General features: G+C 44.5%; 1 protein-coding gene across 2 annotated transcripts; it reads right to left on the bottom strand.

The window, feature by feature from the left end:
* Positions 1 to 82: 82 nt before the first annotated feature.
* COG4 (component of oligomeric golgi complex 4) lies at positions 83 to 24911 on the bottom strand. Of its 2 annotated transcripts, XM_033127543.1 has the most exons (20): positions 24708 to 24911; positions 22735 to 22817; positions 21942 to 22056; positions 19819 to 19993; positions 18743 to 18936; positions 16292 to 16397; positions 15618 to 15775; positions 14843 to 14901; positions 12794 to 12927; positions 11009 to 11127; positions 10288 to 10454; positions 9309 to 9474; positions 5478 to 5540; positions 2928 to 3044; positions 2237 to 2329; positions 1560 to 1643; positions 1260 to 1361; positions 863 to 991; positions 504 to 646; positions 88 to 218 (listed from the first exon to the last, which is right to left on the bottom strand). In XM_033127543.1, the coding sequence occupies exons 1-19, from the start codon at positions 24876 to 24878 to the stop codon at positions 512 to 514; spliced, it is 2370 nt and encodes a 789-aa protein (XP_032983434.1). In that variant the 5' UTR covers positions 24879 to 24911; the 3' UTR covers positions 88 to 218; positions 504 to 511. The 2 variants fall into 2 exon arrangements, with proteins under 2 accessions (XP_032983433.1, XP_032983434.1); XM_033127542.1 differs by having other exon boundaries at positions 83 to 646.
* Between the last annotated feature and the right edge of the window lie 201 nt (positions 24912 to 25112).

The raw sequence follows: 25112 nt of genomic DNA, 5'->3' as shown, positions 1-25112 counted from the left end.
CCTTCACAGTTCAGTGCCACCAGTGGACCTGTCTTGCCCTGTAGCATCCAGCCCTCCCTGACCTGGAAACAACACACTGGCATCTCTCGCAGGAGTGATTTAATCAGGGTGAACATAAACATCATATCCTCTCCTTGGAGTAAACCTAATTTCCTAGGTCCCGAGATGCAGCCAAGTCTTTTAGGTCTGGCCGGGAAGCAGTCTGTTTGCTGCAGTGTCTGGGGACAAGAACATGACCTCCATGCAGAAGGCTGGCCTGGCTTGACTTCCCCACCTCATTAGGAGCCCGGGGGACCCATCTTTCTTGATGGGAAGAGGCTGCCCCCAAAACACCACCCAGCTAGGTCTGAGTGCAGAGAGTGGAGTTAGTTCCGGCCTTGTTTCCTTGCTGCCAGTGGTGGAATGGTCTGCGCTGTCAGAACTGCCCCCAAGCCAGACAGCCTTGCTAAGTCCATGGCTGTGGCCACTCAGGGAATGGTGTGCGATGGGCCGTGTGGGCTCACCCAGGCAGCTACAGGCGCAGCCTCTTGATGTCCTCACTGCGGAAGTCTACGCGCAGAGCCAGCACCTGGCGTACTTCAACAGGTGTGAGGCGCCACGTCAGCGGGCCAGAGTTGGCGCCCCAGTAGTCTAGGATCTCAGTCACCTGTGGGAAAAGCAGAGACAAGTCAGCAAGGAGGGGGCTATCTTGAGGGATGGCCTTGGGCTCCACCAGGTAGAGCAGCAGTGTCCGGAAAGAAGGTGCCTGTAGGCCCGGGCTGCCGGCGGGGACACAGTTTTGAAGCAGCGGCACGGATCCACATTTTGTCTCTGCCTCTTCCCAAACACCTTTCTCTGGCTAGGCTGAGGGAGCCCTGCATACCCGCTCCAAATTGAGGATCGTAGCCATCTGGGAGAGCCGGGCAAACTTGTCTCGGATGGTCCAGGTGGTCACCGTGGTAAGGTAGGCAATGAGTGACCTCAGCTCCTTGTCAAACTGCAGACCACCCAGCTGCAGGGAACACAAGCCCAGTCACTGTTCATTGCCCGGCCTCTGGCCAAGCAGAACTGGCCCCTAATTCTCTTCAGTGATGCGCTGCAAGGCCACGTGCGCTTCAAGTGGTACCCTGAGGCTCCAGTCAGCTCCAAGGCTGCAGAAGCCAGGGCAGGACTGGGCCTGGGGGTAACAGACAGAGGGGATGCAAGCCCTGGGTTGGTAGGACTTGTCTTCCTCCGAGGAGGAACAGCAGAGCTGGGGACCCGTGCTCCCTTCACCTTACCCGGTTGAAGGTGGATTTCAGCACCACTCTCTCCAACTCGACTGCAACAAAGCTGGTCATGAGGCTGGTCAGACTGTCATAGATGCCTGGAGATAGGGCGGCCTGCACACAGAGGCTGGACATCAGTGGTGGAGTCTTCAGGGGGAAGGGGCAATTACATGAGGCCATTGGGGAGTGTTTCTACAGGCGGGGACTTGGAAGGGCTTTTAGGGATCCCACAAGAGTGTGATGAGGAGCGGCAGGCTGCTGGTTTGGGCAGAGGTGGGTTTCCATGAGCTGGTCCCTAGAGCTCCTGCTCACCTTGAACTCCGCCATTTGCTGCTCCAGGTTAAGGATGAACTGTTGTACCCAGGGGTCATTGGCCTCATAGTCGTTGAATTCTTCCTGTTGTTAGGAAGCAAGGTTATTGTTAGGGTCACTGGGGGCCTCTTCAAGAAGTACCACTCACCCCCATCCCACTTCCACCCCTCTAAGAAAACAGGAGAAAAGCTCCTTTTCCCCCTGTAGCTTCTGACTCATCTCCCTTAAAACCAGCTTGGACACCCCAGCTGGCAGTGCTTCTGCTACTGCTTCTACATCACTTTCCACTGGCAAACGGCCCTGGGCTGCTGTAGCAGTGGCTCAAACAATATGGTAAAGCTCCTGGCATTTTACTCCCGCTTGCATTTCGTGTTCTACAGGAATAGAATCCTGAAGTTAGGGGAAAAAAAGGCTTAGTCTATGACAGGTATGGCAAAAAGAGCCTCAATAAAGGAGGACGCGTCAGGTCAAGGCAAAACTCCCTTTAGATGTTTTTCTGAGCCCTGTGACTGCAGGAACAACCCGTTTCCTGGGAGGAAGCTAGGCTTTGAGAGTGAGGGTAGTGGGCCTGAGAAGCATGTATGGTCTAGTCTTCAGGTGGCTCCATTGCCTTTCTGCTGGGGGCTGGGGGAACAAGGTTAATCCTGGGCTTGATGGCTGACTGTGGTCAGGCTGACCTCCTCAATGTTGTGGGAGACAGAGAGAAAGTTGTTGATCCAAGGCTGCACCTGCGGCTTGACTGCTGTGTTGTTCAGTTCTGTCAGCCCTTCCTGTGAAGGACAAGGCAGAGACGCATCAGACCCAAAAGGCACACCTCCCAATCCCTTCTCTTTCTCCCACTCCATCCATCCCTCGACTGAGAGGGCATTCTTCCAGCTCTGAGGCTATCCGAAGTGTAACAGATAATGCGGATAAAAGAAGCCAGGAACAACCGGTTCCTTTCTAGATCTGTGCAGAGTCAGGTCTAGGCCAAAGAGAAGGTCTTGAGGTTGGTGTGTAAACTGTCCAAAGAGATTTCTGAGTGCCCGGTACTAGGCAGTACCTGTGGCTAAGGCCAATTAACAGGGCTGAGTAACCACGTGGTTCCATTTCCTTGGAGCACCTTTCTGAGGGCTCTTGGCACTGTGGGGACCAAGTGGAGACTCCAGAGGACCAGAAGGCCAGCTTGTCAACGTGACAACTGACTGCTGCAAACCCAATGGGGCCTTTCGTCTCAAGGAACTTGCACCACTTCAATGGCTTGCATGCTATGCTACTCCCTCACCCCTCCTCCCTGTTTCTTTACACATGGAGCCCAAGATAAACCAATAACAATCTTCTCAGAACAACACACAGGCACAGGACTCAGCCATTGAACCTGGGGCTTACCTGCAGGAGGTCTCGGAATTTGTTGGACACCGCAGCCAAGTCAGAAAGACAGCTGTCAAACTTGGCCTGGGCTTGCTCCCCTCCAAAGCCTTGGCTGAACAGCTTGGTGCAGTCACTCTAGGGGAGAACACCCAGTTTTCAGGCTTCTGAGCATGGGCCATGGGAGAGTGAGGAGGGCAACATGCAACTAGCCATTTCTCCTACTCTAGCCTTCTCTGGGAGCAGCTAAGGCTGACCCTAGGCAAGAGCCCTGGATAGGTTTCAGAAAACCTGGATTCTATCCTGGTGGCTAGCCACTTGGCTCCCATTTCCCCTTTGTAATCTGGGGGTACCAGTGTCAGGATGTGAATAAGAAACACAAATGCCAGACATTTTTTCATACCTTTAGATCAGACATTCCTTGGTTCAAATCCTGAGTGACCTTGTTAAGTAATTTATTTTCTGAACTTCAATTTCCCTGTCTATGAAATGGGAACACAAATCCCTGCTCCCCTGGTAGGTGTGAGAGTTGGGTGAGATGATGAACCAAGTGCTCGGCCCAGTGCCTGGCATGTGGCGGCGCTAAGGAGAGTAGCTATTACTATAGTTTCTGCTTTTTAAATACTGTGGCCTGGCAGCCCAAGAGAGATTGTCATGATCACAGCTAAGATTTAAGTGCTTACCGTGTGCCAGGCCTTGTTTTAAGTATTTTCTTTTTATTAAAGTACCTATCTTCTGAAGTAGATACTATTATTATCCCCATTGTACAGATGAGGAAACTGGGGCACAAAGAAATTAATAACTTATGTAGAGACACACAGCAGTAAGTGTGAGCTGGGATTCAAGATGGGTATTCTGGCTCTAGAGCGCCTGTTCCTAATGCCCACACTACAGCCCAGGTGTAGAGAAAGAGAACACAGGGGGAGCTGCTCGAAGCTCACCATGTTTGGGTTGCCTGCTGCCCACATTTCTGGGAGCCTCCTTAGAAAATCGGTGCTGTTTTGGCTACAGCAGGAGTAGCAGTGTGGGCGAGTTGCAAAGGGACTAATCTAGCAGGCAGAGGTCCTCTGTTCCTACAGCAGCTCCAATCTTTACTATCTTTAGCCACTTAACCTCATCTGTAAAATGGACATGACCTGCCTATGTCAGATGGTTGCTGATGGGCTGAGGAAGAACACACGTGAAATGCAAATCTAAAGCAGGTAGGATTTATGGGAATTGTTTTTAGCTCTTTGCTATCCCTCTTTTCCTTCCTTTAGCTAATTCTAGCAGCTCAGTTCTGAATTCCTAACATTTCCCAAAATTTTACTTCAAAATCCAATAGGCTAATGTTAAGAATGAAGTCAGGAATAGAATTGAAGATGCCATGCCTTAAAAACTCTGGACAGTCACCTTGTTGAATACATGCTATTGTTGAATACATGCTAGTGTACGACAGACACTATGCTATTGGTATGATACTTTGGGGGTATCACTCTTACTCTATTCTAAGGCCTTTTGGGGTTCAATTCCTAATCTAGTCCAGTTTACAGTGCTACTGTCAACTCCTACCTTTACTGCTCTCTCTGAGCCCCCCCGCCCCCAGGAGCCCCATCAGCTGCTGGGCCCTCTTCCCTGTGTGCTGCTCCCCAGGCCCCTCCGTCCGCCCAGCCCTAAAGCTGACACCACCAGCCTGCACGTTGAGCCCTGTGCCTCTGCAGCAAAGCAGCCTCCTTGGCATAAGTGCCCACTAGGGAGGCAGGACCCTGGCTGCCTCCTTTCTCAGAGGCAGAGTTTGGGAGTGGCAAAGAGTTGGGCTCCTCATTTTTAAACACTTAAGAAAGTGATCGCTCCATGCTGTTACTAGTAAGTGTTAATACAATGATTAATTACCACTGCATGCCTCTCATGTACCAGGTGCTTTATACTATCTTGTTCAATTCTCACAACTGCCCTATGGGGCAGATACCATTCTTACTGTTTTACAAATGAGGAAACTGAGGTTCAGGGAGGTACAGAACTTGCCTCAGGTCACCCAACTGGTCAGTGGTCAAGTGGAGATTTGAACGCAGGGATATCTGACTTCCAAGTCCAAACAATTTCAGTATACTATGCAGCCTTCCTCTAACAGTCGCTGGCTTTCTATAGGGTTTGGTGACCCTATCTCATCTTAATGTTTTATGTTTATAGAGGGCTTTATCATTTTTATAGTGCTTTCAACCTTTTTTTTTTTTTTTTTTTTAATTACACCACCCAACAAACCCAAAGTAGGGTTTAATAGATGAGAGAACTAAGGCTTTGAGAGTTAAGGGACTTGTCTAAGGTCACATGCTAAGTATGTACTAGACAATCTAATTCAAATTCTAATCTTCCAAGTCTTGTGCTAGAGCTCTTCACTCTGGTCCAGAGATGCCTTGGACCAGATACCTCTTGCTTCACTAGTCAATCCCTTCAAGAGCTCTGAAAGAGAGCTAGCTCAATGCCAGGAATGCCACAGCCCCACCAGCACGAGTATACAGGGCTCCCTCTCAAACTGAGGCCTGGGGAGGGGGACAGCAGCGGCTGACAGCTGAGAGGCAATTTCCCCTGTACCTCCAGCGTCTTCTTCAGCGTAGAGATGTTTTCACTGCAGATTTCCACGTTGTTCAGAGTCACCTGGGAGATGAGGAAAGAAGAATGTGACTTCCTGCTCAGTGCTGTGTACTCTGTCCAGCACCACCTGTCTGACTGTTGCGCTCCGGAGGCTCAGATGAGGGCTAATGCCCACAGCACTGTCACCAGGCAAGGAGCTCAGGCCTCGGACTGTGCAGAACAGTGAACCAGGCTTGCCCTTTGTCCTGTGCCTGACACAAGGTAGCAAAGCCAGCCTGACCTCAGAAATAGTGACCCAAGGTTTCAGGTCTTTTTGTCCACGTGTAGGCACAAAGTTCTGGGAGAAGTCCTGGGGCTTCAAACCTCCATGTTCAGGTCAGTCATGCAAAGGCTGACATTCATTAAAAAAGTCCTTCCTCAGAGCTTGCCACCCAGAGGCATTTTCTCATCCATTATCTCCCTGCTCTGCCAAATGTCCTCGGCAAAACAAGTATTATTAAGCCAGCTGCTCGTAGGTGGGAATGAAATTCCTCAGAGGGTAAAGTGATTCACCAAGGTCAGTCAGGAATGGATTCAGCAAATATTCATCCAGTGCCTGCTATGTGCCAGGCACTGTTCTAGGTACCCGGGAGAAAGCAGTTAACAAAACAGACAAAATTCATCCCCTCATAGAGTTCACATTCCCGAAGAGAAGTCAGATAATATATGTATTATATAATATCAGGTAACGATAAACACCATGAAGAAAAATAAAGCATGGTAAAGGGACAGAAACTCAGAAAGTGACAGGCCACAGAGCTAGAGCCAGGATTAGAATTCGGGCCTCTCCACTGTAGTAGGCCAAGGGCTCCTTCTCTTATAACTCAATTGACTTTTAAGTGAGGTGCAGAAATAACAATCATAAAAAGCAGTATGTGACAAAAGTGATAATTAAGTGATGGCCATTTAGAGGAATGAAAAAACGTTTTTGTCTGAGGTATTCAAGGAAAGGTCCATGGCAGAGCTGTTAAGTGAGCTGAACTTAAAAGGCTGGAAGATAACTCTGACAGGCAATAAGGTTGAGTACATTTTTCCATTCCCCTAGCCTCTCTCTAGCCCACTGTCCTGTTTGATATTTTCTTAATGGTATGTAGGTATTATTTGTTTCTTGCCTGCCTCTCCCACTAGAATGACAATTCCATGAAGGCAGGGATCTAGTCTTTCTTCTTCACCGCTGTGTTTCTTGTAGAACACTCTCCAACAGAACTTTCCTAATGATGGCAATATTCTAAACCTAAACTCTAGCCATGCCTGGCTATTGAGCACCTGAAATGCGGCTAGTGCAACTCAGGAACTGGATTTTAAAATTTAAATTTAAATAGCCACTTGTGGCTAGTAGCTACATATTAAGCAGTACAGCTCTAGAACCTAGCACAGTGCCCGATATATAGAAGTTTGTCAATAAATATTTGTTGAATAAGTGAATGAATGTGTTACGGAAAAGAAATAACATAAGCAAATGCAGCGTGGCAGACAACCCCCAAATGTGTCTGGGGATCAGCAGAGTCAGTGCAGAAAGGTGCAGGGACATACAAGAGGTGGACCTGCAGAGGCGGGTGAAGTCAGACTGGGACTGGGGTGCTATGCTGTCCTGTGGACAATGGGGTGGCACTGAGGCTTACTTAAAGCAGGCGAATGCCACATGTACACAGTTGTGGTGTGGGAATACTAACCTAGAGGCTGGGTGGGGCAGGAACTGGAGTTTGAAAGGATCACACAGCCTCTGAACTGGTGTGCTGATGGCAGGAGGCAGGGGTGAGGTAAGGAGGAACCACTTTTCAAGAGACGAGTCAGGAGCTTCAGGATTTCAGGGTAAAAGAAGAATCCCAGAACCCCAGGTATTGAGATTAGGATGTCCCTCTTGCCTTCCCGAGAATGCTTCTCTCATCGGTGTCCTACGGCCAATACTAAAAGGTCATGCTACTGACAGTGCTAAGGCGCGTCCACTGTGGACGCCTGTCATTAGCATGCCACAGCATTACAAGCTTCCAGGGGAAAACTGCACTATCATGACAGCTCAAGAATGAAGACCACGAAATAAGTGTTTCCAGGCATTTAAGGGCACCAAGAATTATCTGTCATGAGGGGAAAACGGATTTGGGGTCAAATGGGATTGATTTCAAAGTTTCCTTGTAAGCAAGGACTCACTGGGCTTATCCCAGCTCCTGGTCAGTGACAGGCCGGCACCTCTGGGGAATTCACCTTGACAGACCAACGGATCTAGGTAGCATAGGAAATAGGCCCTGTGATGGGAGTAATGACATTATAAGTACCTGGCATCAGAAAAACTAGAAACCTGCCACCAAGCATTTACTATTACCTTTCTTACTGGCCTTATCTTCTGGGCCCTCAAACAATGAAACTGCCTGAATGGGAGCGGCAAATGCACGAATGCACAGTGGTCAGCCTACTGGGGACTTGTGGAGCCAAATGGTGGAACACAGGGCCAGAGTATGGGTCAGAGTCAGAAGGCCTCAACAAACCACCAGGAAAAGTCTAGCTTTGCTGTGGTAGGCAGTAACAAGGAGTTGTTTCTGAGCAGAGAAATGAAAGCATGAAATAAGTTCTGTACAAAATAAAATGGAATGTAAACAAAATGAAACATTTAAGTCAGTCTATGCTCATGGTTGCCGGACATTCTAGCAAAGTTCTCCAAAGGCTCCATACTCAGAGGCAACAGTTACTGATCCCGGGAGCGGATCCTGTTTTGGCGACAACCACGACATCCCAGATCAACAGAAAACATGCCCAGGGAAAATACTTCCGATGACAAGAGCGTAGGGCTGCCTAACAGCCTCCAAGCTAGGTTGGTCTGAGGACTATTTACTGCAGGTCCCCTGCACAGGGACCAGGTAGGTATTAGCATGTTTAGGCTTCTGTCTCAGAAAGTGACAGCTCTGCGCTCTTTGGGAGTTAAGAATCTGAAAAGCGAAGGACACCGCTTCCAGAAAAAAACACATGTACATGTTTTTTGCACCCAACGCCAGGGTGTTCAGAGACCCCATCTGTGGCCTGTTGAGAGCTCTGCTGCTGGACGCTTCCTGCAGCCTCTGATCCTCAGGAGCCAAGACTGAGTCCGGTCGATGTAAGTGTGGAACTGAATGACCTCTGCAGTGCTGTTCCCACTCATGCCGACAGCAAGTGCCAGAGGCCTGACTGCGAGCTCAGGACTCATCAGTGCCCTTTTGGGCTCATCACAAACTGCCCATTACCTTGTATAAATCCTTTCATCCTTCCGTGCTTCTCCTTCGCCAGCTGTCACACAACTGGGGAGACTCACTGCTTCATCTCATCTGTCATTCTGGGTAGCTAAGGGCTTTAATAAGGTAACCTTTCTGAGGAAGTGGAAACCCTAGGAAGTGTGCTAGAAAAGCAGTCCTGGCAGGTTGAAAGGATCAGCACCCAGCCATGCTGGGGGACTGTCCTCAGAGGAGCAGTCTGCGGATATTCCAGTTGGTTCCGTGGTAGATGCAAGCCAAGGCTGATCCTCAGTGGAGCCCCTGAGCAGCTGGGTCGTGCTCTTGGGAATAAGTACTGGGGGGAGCTGAGAAGCCCAGACTGCCAGGCTGGGAACAGTGCCTGTCCTGGCTCAGGCTCCTCAGAAGTAGGTCCCTGGGGAAGCAATGGTTTCAGAACCTCCGAGGAGGAGCTTTCCTTAAAGGAGCTTTCCTTCTACATAGACACTGGAGAAAACGTCTCCAGTTTATGGATGATTATATATTGTGGCTTAGAGATCATAGTTTAACCCCTCAAGATAAACCCACCCAGCTCCCAGCTGGTGGGGCTACGTACCAGGAAGGACAGCTTGGCCTCGTCGGTGCTCTCAATGCCTTTTGTGTCAAATTTGCCCTGCTGAAGGCTGCTGTGCATGATGTTCACGGCACTTGTCACCCCCCGCTGGATGTCCTGAAAGGTGGTGGCTGGGAAGCCCATCCGCAGCTTGTTACACAGAACGTCCCTGGGGGGCAGAACGGCATACAGGGGTGATGGGGAGTCAGGGCTCAACCTGGACTTCAGGACAGCGGGACCAGAAGGCCCACTCCCCTGACCCGCAGCACAACTTGCTCTTTTGGGGGAATCACCAATCCTTGAGGCCACTGGAGGAGACCTTGGGCAGCTAGGGGACAAGGGCCAACACCCCCTCAAGGGTACTGCTGTGACAAGAACACACAGAGGAAACTGGCTAGTTTTCTACCTCCTCTGATGCTTTCAGTGATCACCACTGAACTCCAACAAACAGCAGTGCTGCTTAGTGAAAGGCAGTGCTGTGTAAGAGTTGAGAGAATGGGTTTTGAGATGTCAGTTTGGGACTCTATTCCATAACCACTTACGAGGTGTGGGATCTTTGACAAGGGATGGAATTTCCTCATCCACAAACCACAGCTAATATTTCCTACATCACAGGGTTGTTATTAGGACTGAGTAAGCGCAGGAGATCAGCATAGTGCCTGGCCTGTAGCGGTGGTAACTATGATTGTTAGTATTACGACTACTGCCTTCATCTGAACTGCTTGTTCTCTTTCCTAGGTCTGAGGGCCAATGATCACTCTAATCCAGTCCAGATAATAGAGACTTGGCCCATAAGATACCTGGCTGTGGTACATACAGCTGCCTGGAGCCAAGGATGTTGTGCTATGGATAAGAGCTTATATCCCGTATAGAACTGAACCTAGTATCATAGGACTAAAAGGAAGAAACAAACGGGCCTCAGGAACCCATCACAATTAGGACCTTTCTGCCTCCTAAAAAGGAGAAAGGGGGACAACCATACCTGAAGTCAGACTCCAGCTCTGTGGTGGCGAGGTTGATCATGGCACAGAGACAGTCAATGCTGGAGCTGGACAGAGCCCGCCCAATGCACTTCTTAACAATGTAGAAGACATCATCCACCATGCTGGATGTCAACTGGCCCTTCTCACAGGTGTCCATAGCCACAGCCTACCCAAAAGGCAAAGCACCCAGTGAGGGCCCCAGTTCTGCATATTCGAGATGGTTCTGGAACAAGCCCTGCCTCTGCTTCCTTTTCTATACCTTGTCCGTATTTTTCCCCACATGGCTTATTTTGATCACAGCTTGATATGGATCTTCCTTGTTCAAATAGCTCACTTTCCTACCGATCACTATATTAGAAAAGTAAGTATAGAGGGTCTTTGCCTTGAGGACAACTGTTACCTGGGATGTAAGACATCAGGAGAGGAACTTCTTCCTCGAGACTCCTCACCCACATACCTCCAGGAGGCAGGGAACAAGCAAGGCTCCCTGAGGAGCTGAGGTGTTCTTTTTTGATCCTTGGGAAAGAAGTCCCAGCTATGTCTATAAAGAGCATGACAACTCCAAAGCATAGCAACTAACCATACAACGTGGTGCCACTCAGTCTGCATGCAAGGGTATTCGCAAAGTAGGACCAAGAAATACGACATGTCTTGGCCATTTCCTTCAGCCTGTTTCTTGGACAGGAAGCCCATTTCCAAGGGAAGTGTGCTTTGTCCTACCTTATTGACAGTCTCCCTCATGAAATACTCCTCCATGGTAATGTATAAGCCAATCAGCTCCTGCATGGTGCAGCTCAATAGGCAGTTATTGAGGAGTTTGTCGAGACACTTCTGGTGCTCTAGAAGACAGCCAAGAAAGAATACTCACTTTTCTGCCTCAAGGGAAACAGATCAACCTGTTTCATTTTTTCAGGTTTCTTTCTAATGTTTATTTCAAATCTGTGCATAATTTACATGGTTATAATCACAGTATAGATATAATTTTGTATCGTGCTTTAAAAAATTATATCATAAATATTTCCAGTGTTTCCACATAGCCTCTTTTTTCTTCTTTTTAATGTCTGTATGACATTTTATCTGGCAGGCAGTCTATATTTTTTAAAACTACTCTCCTATTTTTATACACCTGGGTTCTTTCCAAATGTTTTGCCATTATTAGAGGTAACTGGAGATCACAGTAATTGGAGATTACAGTACAAAGAACTTTTTACTTCTTTTCCATTATTTCCTTAGAATTAATTAGTAAGACTCAAAAGATGTAAGTTTCCAGAGCAAAGATTGAAATGTATTAGGTATAACACATTTCATTCTCTAAACACCAGTGCTGTCCAACAGAATTTTCTGTGATGATGGAAGTGTTTTATATTTGTGTTGTCTAACATGTGTTGTCTAACAGCTACTACTGAGCGATTAAAATGTGGCTAATGTGAATGAGGAACTGAATTTTTAATTTTATTTAATTAATTTAATTTTAATTACACTTAAATAGTTACATGTGGCTGTATTGGACAGTAACAGTTATTAATAGCAATGAGCGTCAAACTCCAAATAAACATACATCCTCCTTTAAATACCAACTCAAAGCAATGCCACCTGGGCCCTATAACCAATTCCCTTGCCATGTGTTAGTGACACAAGCCATGCAGAATGACACTGATGCTGGATTGGTCTTAAGTCTCCAGTTCAGAGAATTCTGCAATACTTGCTCAACAGGAATTAAATGGTCCCCTTAAAAACTTGGAGAGTAAGTTTGTAAATGAAATAGGACTGTGGTACTTATTCCAATGTATCTATCCCTTCAAAAATTGTGACTGAAAGAACTTGGAGACTAAGAGAGGGGGTGAAAGCCTTTCTTTACACTATATATTCTTTCTGTATACTCCTTCTTTATACTATATATTCTTTTCTCACTATATTGAGGTGTAATTTATGGACCATAAAATTAACCCATTGTACGTATACAATTCGATTTCTTTAGTAACTTTATAGTTTTACAATAATTGCTACAATTCAGCTTAGAATATTTCCATCACTGAAAAGTTCCCTGGAAGTTATGTATATTTTCTCTCTCTCTCCCCCTCCCTTCCTTTCCCTCTCTCTCTCGCTCATTCCCTCTCTTTTTCTCCATCCATCCATCCATCCATCCATCCATCCATCCATCCATCCATCATGTGCACATATAACCTACTTAAACACCAGTCCCTAATCTAGAGGTGGTAAGGAAGCATGGTATGCCAAAAAGAGCAGAGGAAAACAATTTAATCATTTTAGGCATTAGCCTTCCTCTTCTGTAAAATGATTAGATGGCCTCAAAGGCTCCATCCAATCCTCAAATTCGGTTAAGTCTAGATTTCCCCCTGGGAATCAATTTGACCATAGACCCCCAGATGCTAATGAGCCCCCATTATTTCCTTATTAAGTGGCTTAAGTTCTGTGGCTTTACTATGAATTAACAGTGCCAACTACAGCTCAGCCCTGCTAGAGGATATGGGAAACCCCTTTTACCTTGCTTTACTTCTTCTGAGGCCATAGAGTCCCCCACCTCAAAATCAGAGCTGATCCTCTTCCTGAGGAAGCGTAAGTACAACTCACTGCGGGCATTCATCAGGGTGACCTCAGTCAAGATGGGGTCCAGTTCCCTAAGACACATGGAGCAGAAGAAATAAGCAGGAGGACAATGGATTCCCTCAGATGTAAGAGGTACAATCCCAAACTCCCCGTCACCCCTGGATCCGGAAGGTCTCTATCAGATGGTCATCCTGGTTCTGCTGACCCAATTATAATCAGAGACAGCAGTCAGCCAAATACTTCATTTACATGTTTCACCTGACTCATTCACCCCCTACAATCCTGCCAGGGCTAAGTAAGAGATTGGGAGGTGTGTTTTTGTTAGCAGTTTGAGTAAAAATTATTGATGCTTTATGTGAAAGAAAACACACCTCCCCAACCTCTTATTTAGCTGTGGTGGGATTTTTGGGATACACCATTAAACTGTCCTACACCCATTCATCTATCCAGATGAATAGCCAAAACAATCTTTAAAAAAAAGTTGGAGGACTCATAGTTTCCAATTTTAAAACTTACTACAGCAATCAAAACAGTGTGGTACTGGTATAAAGATAGACCTATCGATTAATTGAGAGTCCAGAAATCTTCACATTTATGGTCAACTGATTTCTACGAAGAGTACTAAGACAACTGAATAGGAAAAGAACAGTCTTTTCAACAAATTGTGCTAGGATAACTGATATCCACATTAAAAAAATGAAGTCGAACCCCTATTTCAGTTTATATACACAAATTAACTAATTTTCCACAGTGAAGTCCAAGAGATCTTTTCAAAACATAAATCTGGTCATATGATAATCAAGATTTCCATAGCTTTTAGGATATAAGACCTGCAAAGGCCTGACTATAACAACCTGTTCAGACTCATATCAGGCTCTCCCCAGCTCTTTGCCCTTCACCTATGCTGGCCTTTTCTCTGTTGTTCAAACAAACAGGGCCTTTGCACATGCTTTTCCCACTCTACCTGGAACATCCACATCCATCACCTCTTATTCTTACTCTTAAGGTCTCAAATCTACGGTCATTTCCTCAGAAATTTTTCCTTGAACTTCGTTAGCTTACGCTATATCCCTCTATTACATGTTCTTCTGTACCCTACATTCTGTACATCATAGCAGTTAACAGCATGAACTCTAGAGTCAGACTGCTTGGATTCTTTTTTTGGCTCTGCCACTTTCTAGCTGTGTGACCTTGGGCAAGTCACTTAATCTCTCTAGGCTTCAGTTTCCTCATCTGTAAAAAATGTTTATGGATTAAATCAGTGATCCTGCACTGAGGGTGATTTTAACCCCCAGGGAACATTTGGCAATGTCTGGAGACATTTTTGGTTGTCACAGCTGGAGGGTGATACCAGCACCTAATGGGTAGAGACCAGGGATGCTGCTAAACATCCTCCAGTACACAGGATGTCCTCCACAACAAAGAATTATACAGTCAAAATGCCAATAGTACAGAGGCCGAAAAAGCCTGGATGAAATGATTTAATATTTATTAAGTGCTTAGAACAATGTCTGGCATATAGTAAATCCTATGTATGTGTTAGATGTTATCATCTACTTTATAGACCAGAGATATCACAAAGAAAGAATTAGGTCTGTTCTGTTCACTTTGCTTGCTGCTACATTCCCAGTGCCAAGGACCAGTGCCTGACATGTAATATGTACTCAGTAAAAATTTGCTGATTGAAAATACATTTTTATAATGTTTGCGTTTTCTTTTAACAAGCACATATTATTTTTATTAGAAAAAGTAAAAGCTTAAAATTTTGGGATTTCATCTTTGGGGGAGGGAGAGGAGGAAAGTCACTTTGGCAGTTTTAAAAGTATTGGTAATCATTCTTTACAAACCACACGTTATATTCCATTAGAAAAAAACAAGAGTTCTAGATAAAAATGTTTTTAAAACATAGATCACATTGTAACAGTAATATTAGAATGATACGTATTGCCAATTCAAACTCCTATGGGCTGAAGAAAAGAGGATTACCTTGGTTCTATTTTTTCGGTTGCAGAATTTCTCATCAAGTTGTTCTGGACGTGCCGGAACTGCAATACACCACAGAAGTGAGAATGCTCGTCCCCACCCTCTTTCTAGCTGTCTCTTGCTGGTCACTCCACATTTCTGGCACACGTGAATGTTTAGGTTTAGTTTGCTTAACAGGCAAGCCAAAAGTAGGTTTTCAGGATGATGAGCCAGACTCACTTTTGATTTATATGCTAACGCTCACCTCTATTATTGGGAGGGGAAACAACCAAAAAGGGTTGCTCATGGTCTTCCAAGGGACTCCTGTGTAGTCCCCTAGAGTTACCATAGGGTTACTTCTATTTCTAAGTCCCGTTCTTACTTTCTCTACTCAAAAGAATGGAGAAATAAAGTTCTAAAAAAGCAAACGTTACCTTTAGCACTTAAGGAAGTAAGAAATGTGAGACATATAACTCAACACTTAACAGGATCTTCACAAATAAAATTCTCATTATATCACCACAAGGCACAGTTGCACATCCTGTGTTAGAGAACTAGTTGAACATTTCCTTTCAGGAAGCCCTTGCCAGTTCCTTCCCAATCTTGCACTGAGACCATCATCATCGTGACAACACCTCAAGCCCCAAATAAACTGATGATGGGGCAAGATGCAGGCCAGTCTGCAGCTGGCATTTATTTTTCTCCTGTTTTCATCTTTTTTCTTTTTCTTTCCCCAGTTTATTCTTCAGTGTCCCTGGCTAATGCTACTTCCAAACTATTTGTAGCTTCCCCTGCTCACCTGCTGGTGGTAGTTCCTCTGCTTGATGAACTTGTCTACTATTTTCTCCACCTGTCTGTCACATTCCACCTGCAGATATTTTATGAGGGTATAAAGTCTCCCTAGACCATAATAGGTCTCCACTATTGGCTGGTGGGTTTCCACAATTCGGGCTATACCTACAAGGGAGAAAATGAGAGGGTTGGATTCCAAATATTCTTCCCACAAAATAAATTCCTTTCTTCCCGCCAGGACTGACCCAAGGCCTAACTCAACCCTTTTTGGTTGTTTCACCTCCCAAAACGAGTACAAATGGTTCTTGTCAGTGCTGGAAGTTGCTAAGCAAATTTGTCTGTTAAATATGCACAGTGTTTGATATACTGGCATTTCATAAGTTATATCGATAATTTCTAGAGGAGCATCTTTAAAAATCAGCATCACTCTCTTCCAGCAATTTATTTTAGGGTTAAATTTACTCTTAGAGTTTGGTCTTAAAGGTTAGGGAGGATCAAACTAATCTTTGCTAATCAGATACTAAATTGAGAAGTTAATTCTCCAAAACATCAGTATACAGTAAACTAGAGGATTAAATTAAAGGCACCAGGCTAGTGGAGAGAGAAGACAAAGTAGGATGCAGGTGTTAGGTAGGATAGGATAACACCTCCAGTCTCCCTAGAGTGGAGAAAGAGGCTTGCCTTCAAACAGGAGAGTGAGTGTATCTGCAAAGATGACTGCAGCTCTTCGATCACTCATGTCTGTCTCTAGTACCAACAGCAGATTCTCCTCAGCTTTACTGGCCACCTAAAAAAAAAAAAAGAAAATCCAGATACATTTCTCAGACCAAAGGCCAGCCTCAGTTTTCCAGAAAGATTTCCCATTGGCTTTCTTTTTTTTGTAATTTATTGGGCTGACAATTGTTAGTAAATCCCATTGGCTTTCCTTTTCCCATATTTCCCTTGATGTTTGAAAACCTAGGCAGCACAGAGGAATCTCCCCGTTGGGCTCTGGGTTGTGTGAGCTGCAGGCAGGACAAGGAACTTGAACGCAGTGGTAGCTCTTGTTCTATTTAGAGTTATAAATGATGTTTTTCTTTTCTTTGAAAATATGTACTTGATGGAAGGGGAGCTGACTCTGGGTGGTGAACACACAGTGTGATTTATGGATGATGTGATACAGAATTGCACAACTGAAATCTATGTAATTCTACTAACAATTGTCACCCCAATAAATTAAAAAATAAATAATAAAGAAAAAAAAGAAAAAAAAAATCGGTTCTGACAATTAAAAAAAAAAAAAAAAAAAAAAAAAAAGAAAATATGTACTGCCATTAGCCCAGGGAGAATCCCCAATTTCAATAATCGTCTAAAAGTGTAATTCAAAGTCAGCATTAGTGTCTTATGGAGAAGGACAAGGAATCTGGGCACCGCTGAAGGGACTTTCAAGGGATTAAAAGTAGAAGCCATTTCGAGGTCCCAGAAGACAAAGTACTGATTAAAAAAAAGTATCATAAAACAGTTGCATATTATTTTAAATTAATTTTTTAGAATGGGTAAAACACACAGTCTCAAACGTTGAAAAGGAACAAAGGAGTGGTGAAAAGCAGTTCTTCCTCTTATCTATGTCTCTTTATCTCCTAATGCCCCTCTTCAGAGTGATCACTGTTAACCCTTCTAAAAATATCCTGTGCCTATACAAGCATACATGTTTGCTGCCATGTCTCTCAAACAGGAACGGTAGCATACTGTTGTTTAACTTAAACCACGTTTGAGAATGAAATATGTCAGCGCACATGAAAGTCTCATTTTTCTTAATGCAGAATAGTGTTCCATTATAGAGAATTCGTGGGGTGGGGGCAGGATGCACTCTGACACATAGTTAAAAAACAACAACTTTCTGCACACATGCCTGCTAGGATTTGCTTCTCTTCATTTGAGGTAGGGGAAGAGGGCTGAGCCTGTTTCTTTTTCAAGATTTAACCTTAAGTGACCTTGTCTGCTTCTTCTCATTGTGGCTTATTTTGAGACTCAAACCTGGTTATGAAGTCTTTTTTTTTTTTAAGTGCACACAAAGGCAATTTATTAACAGAAAACAATAATTTGAAGAGTCCTGTTCAGAGATGGCAATCCCCCTTGCTGCGGGTGCTGTGGGAGGGGATGGGGGGTGACATTCTCAATCCATCTGATCTTCATTCCCGAGTGGGCAAGGGCTCTGAGAGCTGACTGGACCCCTGGTCCGGGGGCTTGGTCCTATTTCCTCCTGTGGCCTGGAGTTTGATGTGGAGGGCAGCGATGCCCAGTTCCTTGCACCTCTGGGCCACATCCTCGGCAGTCAGCATGGCAGCGTATGGAGAGGACTCATCTCAGCCATCCTTTATCTCCATCCTACTAGTTACATGGCAGGTGGTTTCCTTGCCAGAACCATCGGTGACATGGACAAAAGTGTCACTGAAGGATGCAAAGATGTGGCAGACACCAAATACATTTTCTCCTTCAGCCACCTGAGGTACGAGGCTGATGACCTGTTCTTCCTTCTTTTCCTTTTCCTTGCAAGGTGCCATTTCCCCACTTCACAGGCTCCTCCCTGGTTGAAGACAGCCACCTCCCAAGACAAGGTGAAAACCTGTATCTGGGGTCAGCCGCGTGTTCTTCTCGCCCAGCACCTGGTTCAGCTTCCACGAAAAGACCCCAGTCCCATAACCCTGGCCCCACTGGGCCCCTGTGCTGCAGGATGCCACCTGATTATCACCCCCAGGATCCCTACCTACCTGGTTATAAAGTCTTAGAACTACTCACCAAAGACTTTGAAAGCTCTTAAAAGAAGCCAGTTCCTGACTGACAGTTTGAACAGGGTAAGTCAACTTGTCAGAGAATTTGCATTTTAGTTTTTCCTATAGTTTCACTTGGTCTGTTGAAAATAAATGTGCATCAGCACATGTCTAGGCCAAGCCTGGTACACAGTAGACTGCCAATAAATAGATAAATGATGACTGAATGCATGTATTCAGTCCTGCCAGGCTACAGCAAGAACAGAAAAGGGGAGTCAAATCCAGAGGCGAGGAAGTATCCACAGACATTGCATCTATCCAGTGCTCTAACCTGCAGGCAGAAAACCACACCATTATCTTGCCACGCAATCAGGGGCCATACCTGCTTGCAAAGGTATTCTGAGAATTTGCTTAATCCCTCCTCATGCAAACCCAGCAGTGGGAAGATCTTGAAGAAACGCTCTACTTGGGGCAGATCCTCTTCATTAGTGGCCACAGCAAACTTCTCGGTTACAATGGCTTTGAGACGCTGTTCAGCTTCCTGCAGCAATTTCAGGTTGGCATCAATCATGCTCCCTGTGCAAAGGGGAAAAAGTGAAAATTAATGTCAGATTTATGCCACTTGGTCTGTGTACCACTTTTCATTCAAAAGATGTGTATTACTGTGTGCAAGATACTGTACTAGCAATGTGGATGGTTAAAAGATCAATCAGCTGTGAAAGATCAATCAATCACTACTGTCACAGAAGTTATAATCAAGGGAAAGAGACAAGCTCTGTGCACAAATAACTATAGTAAAATTCAGTGTATAAGTGTCATAATAAACGTGCCCACAAGTCTCATTTGTGGTTGAAGTAATCAGAAAAGACTTCCTAGAGAATGTGACATCCCAGCTCTCAAAGATGGGCAGGATGCTGATACTTGAATAGGAAGAACATACATACAGGCAAAGGGGATGAAATGAACAAAGGGATAGAAACCGAAACATAAAAAGAGTTATTTTCAGAGTATTTTAAATAGTACCACAGTTACATGCTGTGCAGGAGATCAGTGCCCCAAACCCCATGTTGTTTAAGGGTCAACCGTATATCCCCTGGCATATAGATGAGCTAATTTGCACAATGAATAATGCATGAGCGAATAGCATGAAATAGGGCTAGAAAGGGTGAATTGAGATCACAGAAGGCCCAGAATACCAGGCTAAGAATTTAAGTTTTGAAGCAGGCAATATAGTCAGGTGGAAAGAACCCACTGGCCAGAGAAAAGCAAATCTAGATTGTTTCCTTTTCTATAAAATGGAAATAACAACACTGGCCCAGGATGCTCTAGGACCTATATAGGATCTATTGCCAGACAAGGATATTCCTAATAACAGATCCCTTTTCCTGGTTGAGTGTGCCTAGTTCAGATTATAGATGCTTGTAACTAAACTAGAAATCAACAGTTTGGGATGCCGACCTTCTTTGCCCTGTCGGCTGAGCTCAATGACTGACTTGTCCAGGCACAAGTAGCGATGAATATGGGCTGCAGCCTGCTCATAGTCTTCATTCCTCAAGGCTGTCTGAACTCCATCCATACAGAACTTCAGGTCCAAGATGTCGTCGGCTCTCTGAATGGCTTGATAGAGGCGGTTCTGCAAAAACACTTGGTGCTCAGAAATCATGTCCTATTCTTTCACAAACATCTCTTCAGAAGGTAGGGAGATTCAGGGACTGAATCTGGTCCTTTTCAGCTCTCACTAGTGAACTCAAAAACAGCACCACTACCACTCACAAAACTGTTTTGATGATCAATACCACTGACAGGTAAGTATCAAGCAATTTTATTTATGTGACCAGGTCATTCATTTTCATGGAAGCAAGAACAAGGATAATCCATATTTGTATTTGGTTTATATTGTAAAATTTATAACAGCATCAGAATGTATTTGACATTTTGGAAGTGTGACATTGTAAACCAAGTTATAAAGTAATTGAAATATGTGGAAAGTATTTTTCTTTTAGAATAAGCATGAATGTTTAAAAAACCCGGGGCCGGCCCGGTGGCTCAGGCGGCTAGAGCTCCACGCTCCTAACTCCAAAGGCTGCCGGTTCGATTCCCACATGGGCCAGTGGGCTCTCAACCACAAGGTTGCCAGTTGAATTCCTCAAGTCCCTCAAGGGATGGTGGGTTCTGCCCCCTGCAACTAAGATTGAACACGGCACCTTGAGCTGAGCTGCCGCTGAGCTCCCTGATGGCTCAGTTGGTTGGAGCACATCCTCTCAACCACAAGGTTGCCGGTTCAACTCCCGCAAGGGATGGTGGGCTGTGCCCCCTGCAACTAGCAATGGCAACTGGACCTGGCGCTGAGCTGTGCCCGACACAACTAAGACTGAAAGGACAACAACTTGAAGCTGAACGGCACCCTCCACAACTAAGATTGAAAGGACAACAACTTGACTTGGAAAACAGGCCTGGAAGTACACACTGTTCCCCAATAAAGTCCTGTTCCCCCCCCCCCCCAAAAACAAACAAAGAATGTTTAAAAAATCCTTTAATATGTGCATTGCTGACTGTGTGGCTTAGTGTTTTGTGGTTAAGTTATTTTGCAGAATTTGAACAAACAGATTGGGAAAAGTTATGATTTTTCACAGGACAAACCAAAGTTGGAACAGACTTGTTCAAGAGCCTAGACTCTGTGCTACTTTGTTCAGTCGCCACTAGCCACCTATGGCTACTGAGAACTTGAAATGTGGCTAGTCCAAATTAAGTTGTTTATGTATAAAACACACACTGGATTTCAAAGATTTAGTACAAAAACAAAGAAGACAAAATATCTCAATACCATTTTATAGTAATTACATGTTTAAATTGTATCTTGGATATAATGTGTTCAACAGCATATTTCAAAAATTATTTTCACCTTATTTTTAAAAAATGGCTACCAAAAAACTTTAAATTACATATGTGGTTGGTTGGTATTAAATGCCTTCTTTTACAATCTGACTGATTTTTATTTCATTTTCTTTCCTAATTGCCCTGGTTAGAATCTCGAGCACAATGTTGAAGTGGCAAGAGCTGACATCTTTGTTTTGGTCTGATCTCAGGGGAAAGCAACCAGTCTTTTCACCAATAAGTATGTTAGCTATGGGTTTTTCATAGATGCCCTTTATCAGTTTGAGGAAGTTCCTTTCTATTCCAAGTTTGTTGAGTGTCTTTATAAAGGGTGTTAAATGTTGTCAAATATGTTTTTTGAGTCTATGAGATAATCATGTGGTTTTTGTCCTTTATTTTACTGACATGGTTTATCATAGTAATTTATTTTTCAGATGTGAAACCAATCTTGCATTCCTGGGATAAATCCTATTTACTCATAGTATAGTCTTTTTATATGTTGCTGGATTCAGTTTGCTAGTGTTGAAAACTTTTACGTCTATATTCATAAGAGCTCTTGGCCTGGAGTTTTCTTTTCTTGTGATATCTTTGTCTGGTTTTGGAATCTTGCGTTAGATTTCTATTAGATGGTGCTACTCTAATTTCTAATATGGTGGCTTTTCTACTGCCCTCTAGTGACTCAAACATCAACACCATAATGGGATTACCTTGGCTAGGTCAAGCTGACGGACTTTACTGGACACATTCTCAGCTAGGTTGCAGGTAAAGGTGATCATTCCAGCTAGCTGCTTTGCATCTCCTTCAATCAACTGCAAGTTGGGACTAGAGATACACATTGTCAGCACACATATATCCATAGGGGTAGGAGTAAGAGATGGAAAAATTTTTTTTGCAGATGGAGACTGTCTTCTAATTCTTTTGTATCTCCCCACAATTCTTAGCTTCGTTCACCCTATTAACAGTTTTTTTCCCCAAGAGTGTTTTACTGTAAACTCAGGCCTATACTTAATAAAAAGTAATTTCTATAACTACTAAAGACACCGCTAAATAGGTACTGTCAAAGAATTAGAGAACAGATTCTTTCAATTGCTAAGTGAGCATAAAATGCACTAATCGATAATCTGAGAGAATGATGAGATCAAAGAGCAATTTTTATGACTAGCAAATACACAAAATCTATAAAAACAGTAGTTCTCAAACTTGAGCCATGCACCGGAACTACTTGGTATGTTATTAAAATACAGATTCCTGAACTCCCATTCCCTGTTTCTGATTCAGCAGGTTTGGGGTGGGGCCCTAGAATTTGCATTTCCAACAAGTTTCCAAGTGGTCCAGAACACTCCGAAAACCACTTTACTATACCTTAGCACGAGGTAACGCACCTCTACCTTGTTTCAAACTCAACTGGCATTTTATCACAGTAAGTTAGGGAAAATAGTAACTTATCCAGTGGACGCTGTTGGAATTTACAATAGCTTTTGCTGAGATGAACAGACTCACCCCATTCGGTGGAGACTGACCATTTTATTTTCAATAGTGTTTTGCTGTTCCAAAAGAGCATCCAACTCTCTTTCCACCACTTTCTGAAACAGAGAAACATCCTATCATCAGAATGGTCAGAAGAGTTATCTAACCCAACCACTCATAATTGTTTCCTTATGTATATCTTACTTCATCTAGCAGATGAACACCACAAAGATAAGAAATAAACCTTTATGCAATATCATTAGCACAATGCCTAATACAGAAATGCACTTAAAATATAATGGTTAAACAAATGAAACTTCCCAAGTGGCAGTTATAAAAAGTCTCTTTATAGTGTATCTATCTCAATGGAGCCACTTACTGCATTACCTCAATTAACGTAAATTTCTTACGCTTGAGTTCCTTCATCTGTAAAATAGGGATAGTAATACATACCCTGTAAGGACTGTTGTGTGAGTCAAACAAGACAGCAAACATCAAGTGCTTAACACAGTATGTGGCTTATGGTTCAAATAACAGTCATTAATAGTAGCTATACATTTATCTTAAAATAGTCCAGAAGGATCCAGAGGAAAACTTCACCTTGACAGTCGTCAGATGCAAATACAGAACTAATATTGTTCTGTCTGTAAGATCGACTTAATTTTCCCCAAAGTATCAACTGACTCAATGAATGCAAGCTTAGGTATGTTAAGTCAAGAGTGCTGAATTTCAGGGGCCGGCATGGTGGCTCAGGCAGTTGGAGTTCCGTGCTCCTGACTCCGAAGGCTGCCGGTTCGATTCCCACATGGGCCAGTGGACTCTCAACTACAAGGTTGCCGGTTCAATTCCTCGGGGGCTTCGCCCCCTGCAACTAAGATTGAACATGGCACCTGAGCTGAGCTGCCACTGAGCTCCCAAATGGCTCAGTTGGTTGGAGCGCGTCCTCTCAACCACAAGGTTGCCGGTTCTACTCCTGCAAGGGATGGTGGGCAGCGCCCCCTGCAACTAACAACTGGCAACTGGACCTCGAGCTGGGCTGTGCCCTCCACAACTAAGATTGAAACAACAACTTGACTTGGAAAAAAAAAAAGAGTACTGAATTTCATAAAGCACATCTTACTGAAAAACGTATCAGAAATTGCTAGAGCTGGGTAAAGTTAATATTTGAAAATATTCAACGATGTCAATGATTTCCCCTTCCCCAGGCTGAAACTGCCTTCTGTGCTCAACCTTATTTAAATGCTTGGTTTTAGGGAACAGATACTAAACTTTTAGCTCAGGGCTCATATTTCTTTCTTCTGACCGGCAAGGAACCCAACTGACATTCAAAATATATTGACAGCATCAGATTGCCCCAGAAAAGTGAAGGCAGAAAGGAGATAAAATGTTATGAGCTGAAAGGAATCCTTCCGAGAATCTAGTCCACACTCCTCATCTGACACAATGTCAGGGGTACAAAAGATGAAGTTACCTGTCCAAGAATAGACAGTTGTGTCTGTCTTTACACCTCAAGCTTCTACAAAGCTCCGCATTTAACCAAAACACTAAAACTACACCCCCAAATCATTCCCTGTAAGAGGCAGTGATAAACGCTTCACCTTTATTTGCAGACTGCCCGCTTACATGAGATAACGGAGTGAAAGCGTTTCATAACTTTTAAATTGCTAAGCCAATGCAAGAGAGCCTTTGTACTTGTTTTTGAGAACCAAGTGAGTTGGCTTATACTCTCAATCTAACTTGACTCTGGCGGAGACACAAGAGCCAAGGAAGTCAAAAGGGGGTGGGGCTGATCGCCCACATAAGAGGGAAAACTTGGGGGCATCAGTTTGAATGAAGAGAGATGACAAGTCCCAAGAGCTACACTTAACCACACTCCTCCTCGAGTAGATGCTTTTTTTGTTTCTCTTGGCAAGGACAGGGCTTCCCACAGCACGGATTTCCCGACTGACAGCTCCTACGCCCACTGCCCGTGGATGCTCCTGGGAAAAGAGGTTCAGCCATCCCACCTCCTCGCCGCAGAGTCGTTCGTACACAGCCTCCAGCTCCTGCAGCTCCGTCAGGGAGCGAATGAGTTCGGTGGAGATTTCGGAGCATCGGGCTCCGGTCATCCCACCAGGCGACGGAAGAACGCCTAACGGCCTCAGAGGGGACTCGAGGTCCGCCATCTTGGTTCCCATTCCGTGCTTCCGGCCCCGCAAGGCCCCCTCCTCGTTGGCACGCGGGCTCTGGAGGCTGCCCACGGAAGTGCCCAATGAACTTATTTTTAAAAAGTCTTTAAAAAGACTATTCATTTTCTATTCTCCTGGAAAAAGTGACTGTCATAAAGTATGTTAAAATAATTTTCAATGCGGCGAGGATGCAAGACCAATGCATTAAAAAATTACGTATATATTATTTAGGCGCCAGTTGGG

The sequence above is a fragment of the Rhinolophus ferrumequinum genome, chromosome 15 (genome assembly GCF_004115265.2).
Source record: "Rhinolophus ferrumequinum isolate MPI-CBG mRhiFer1 chromosome 15, mRhiFer1_v1.p, whole genome shotgun sequence".
In the NCBI taxonomy this organism is placed as follows: Eukaryota; Metazoa; Chordata; class Mammalia; order Chiroptera; family Rhinolophidae; genus Rhinolophus; species Rhinolophus ferrumequinum.
This window is presented reverse-complemented; position numbering and strand designations above follow the sequence as displayed.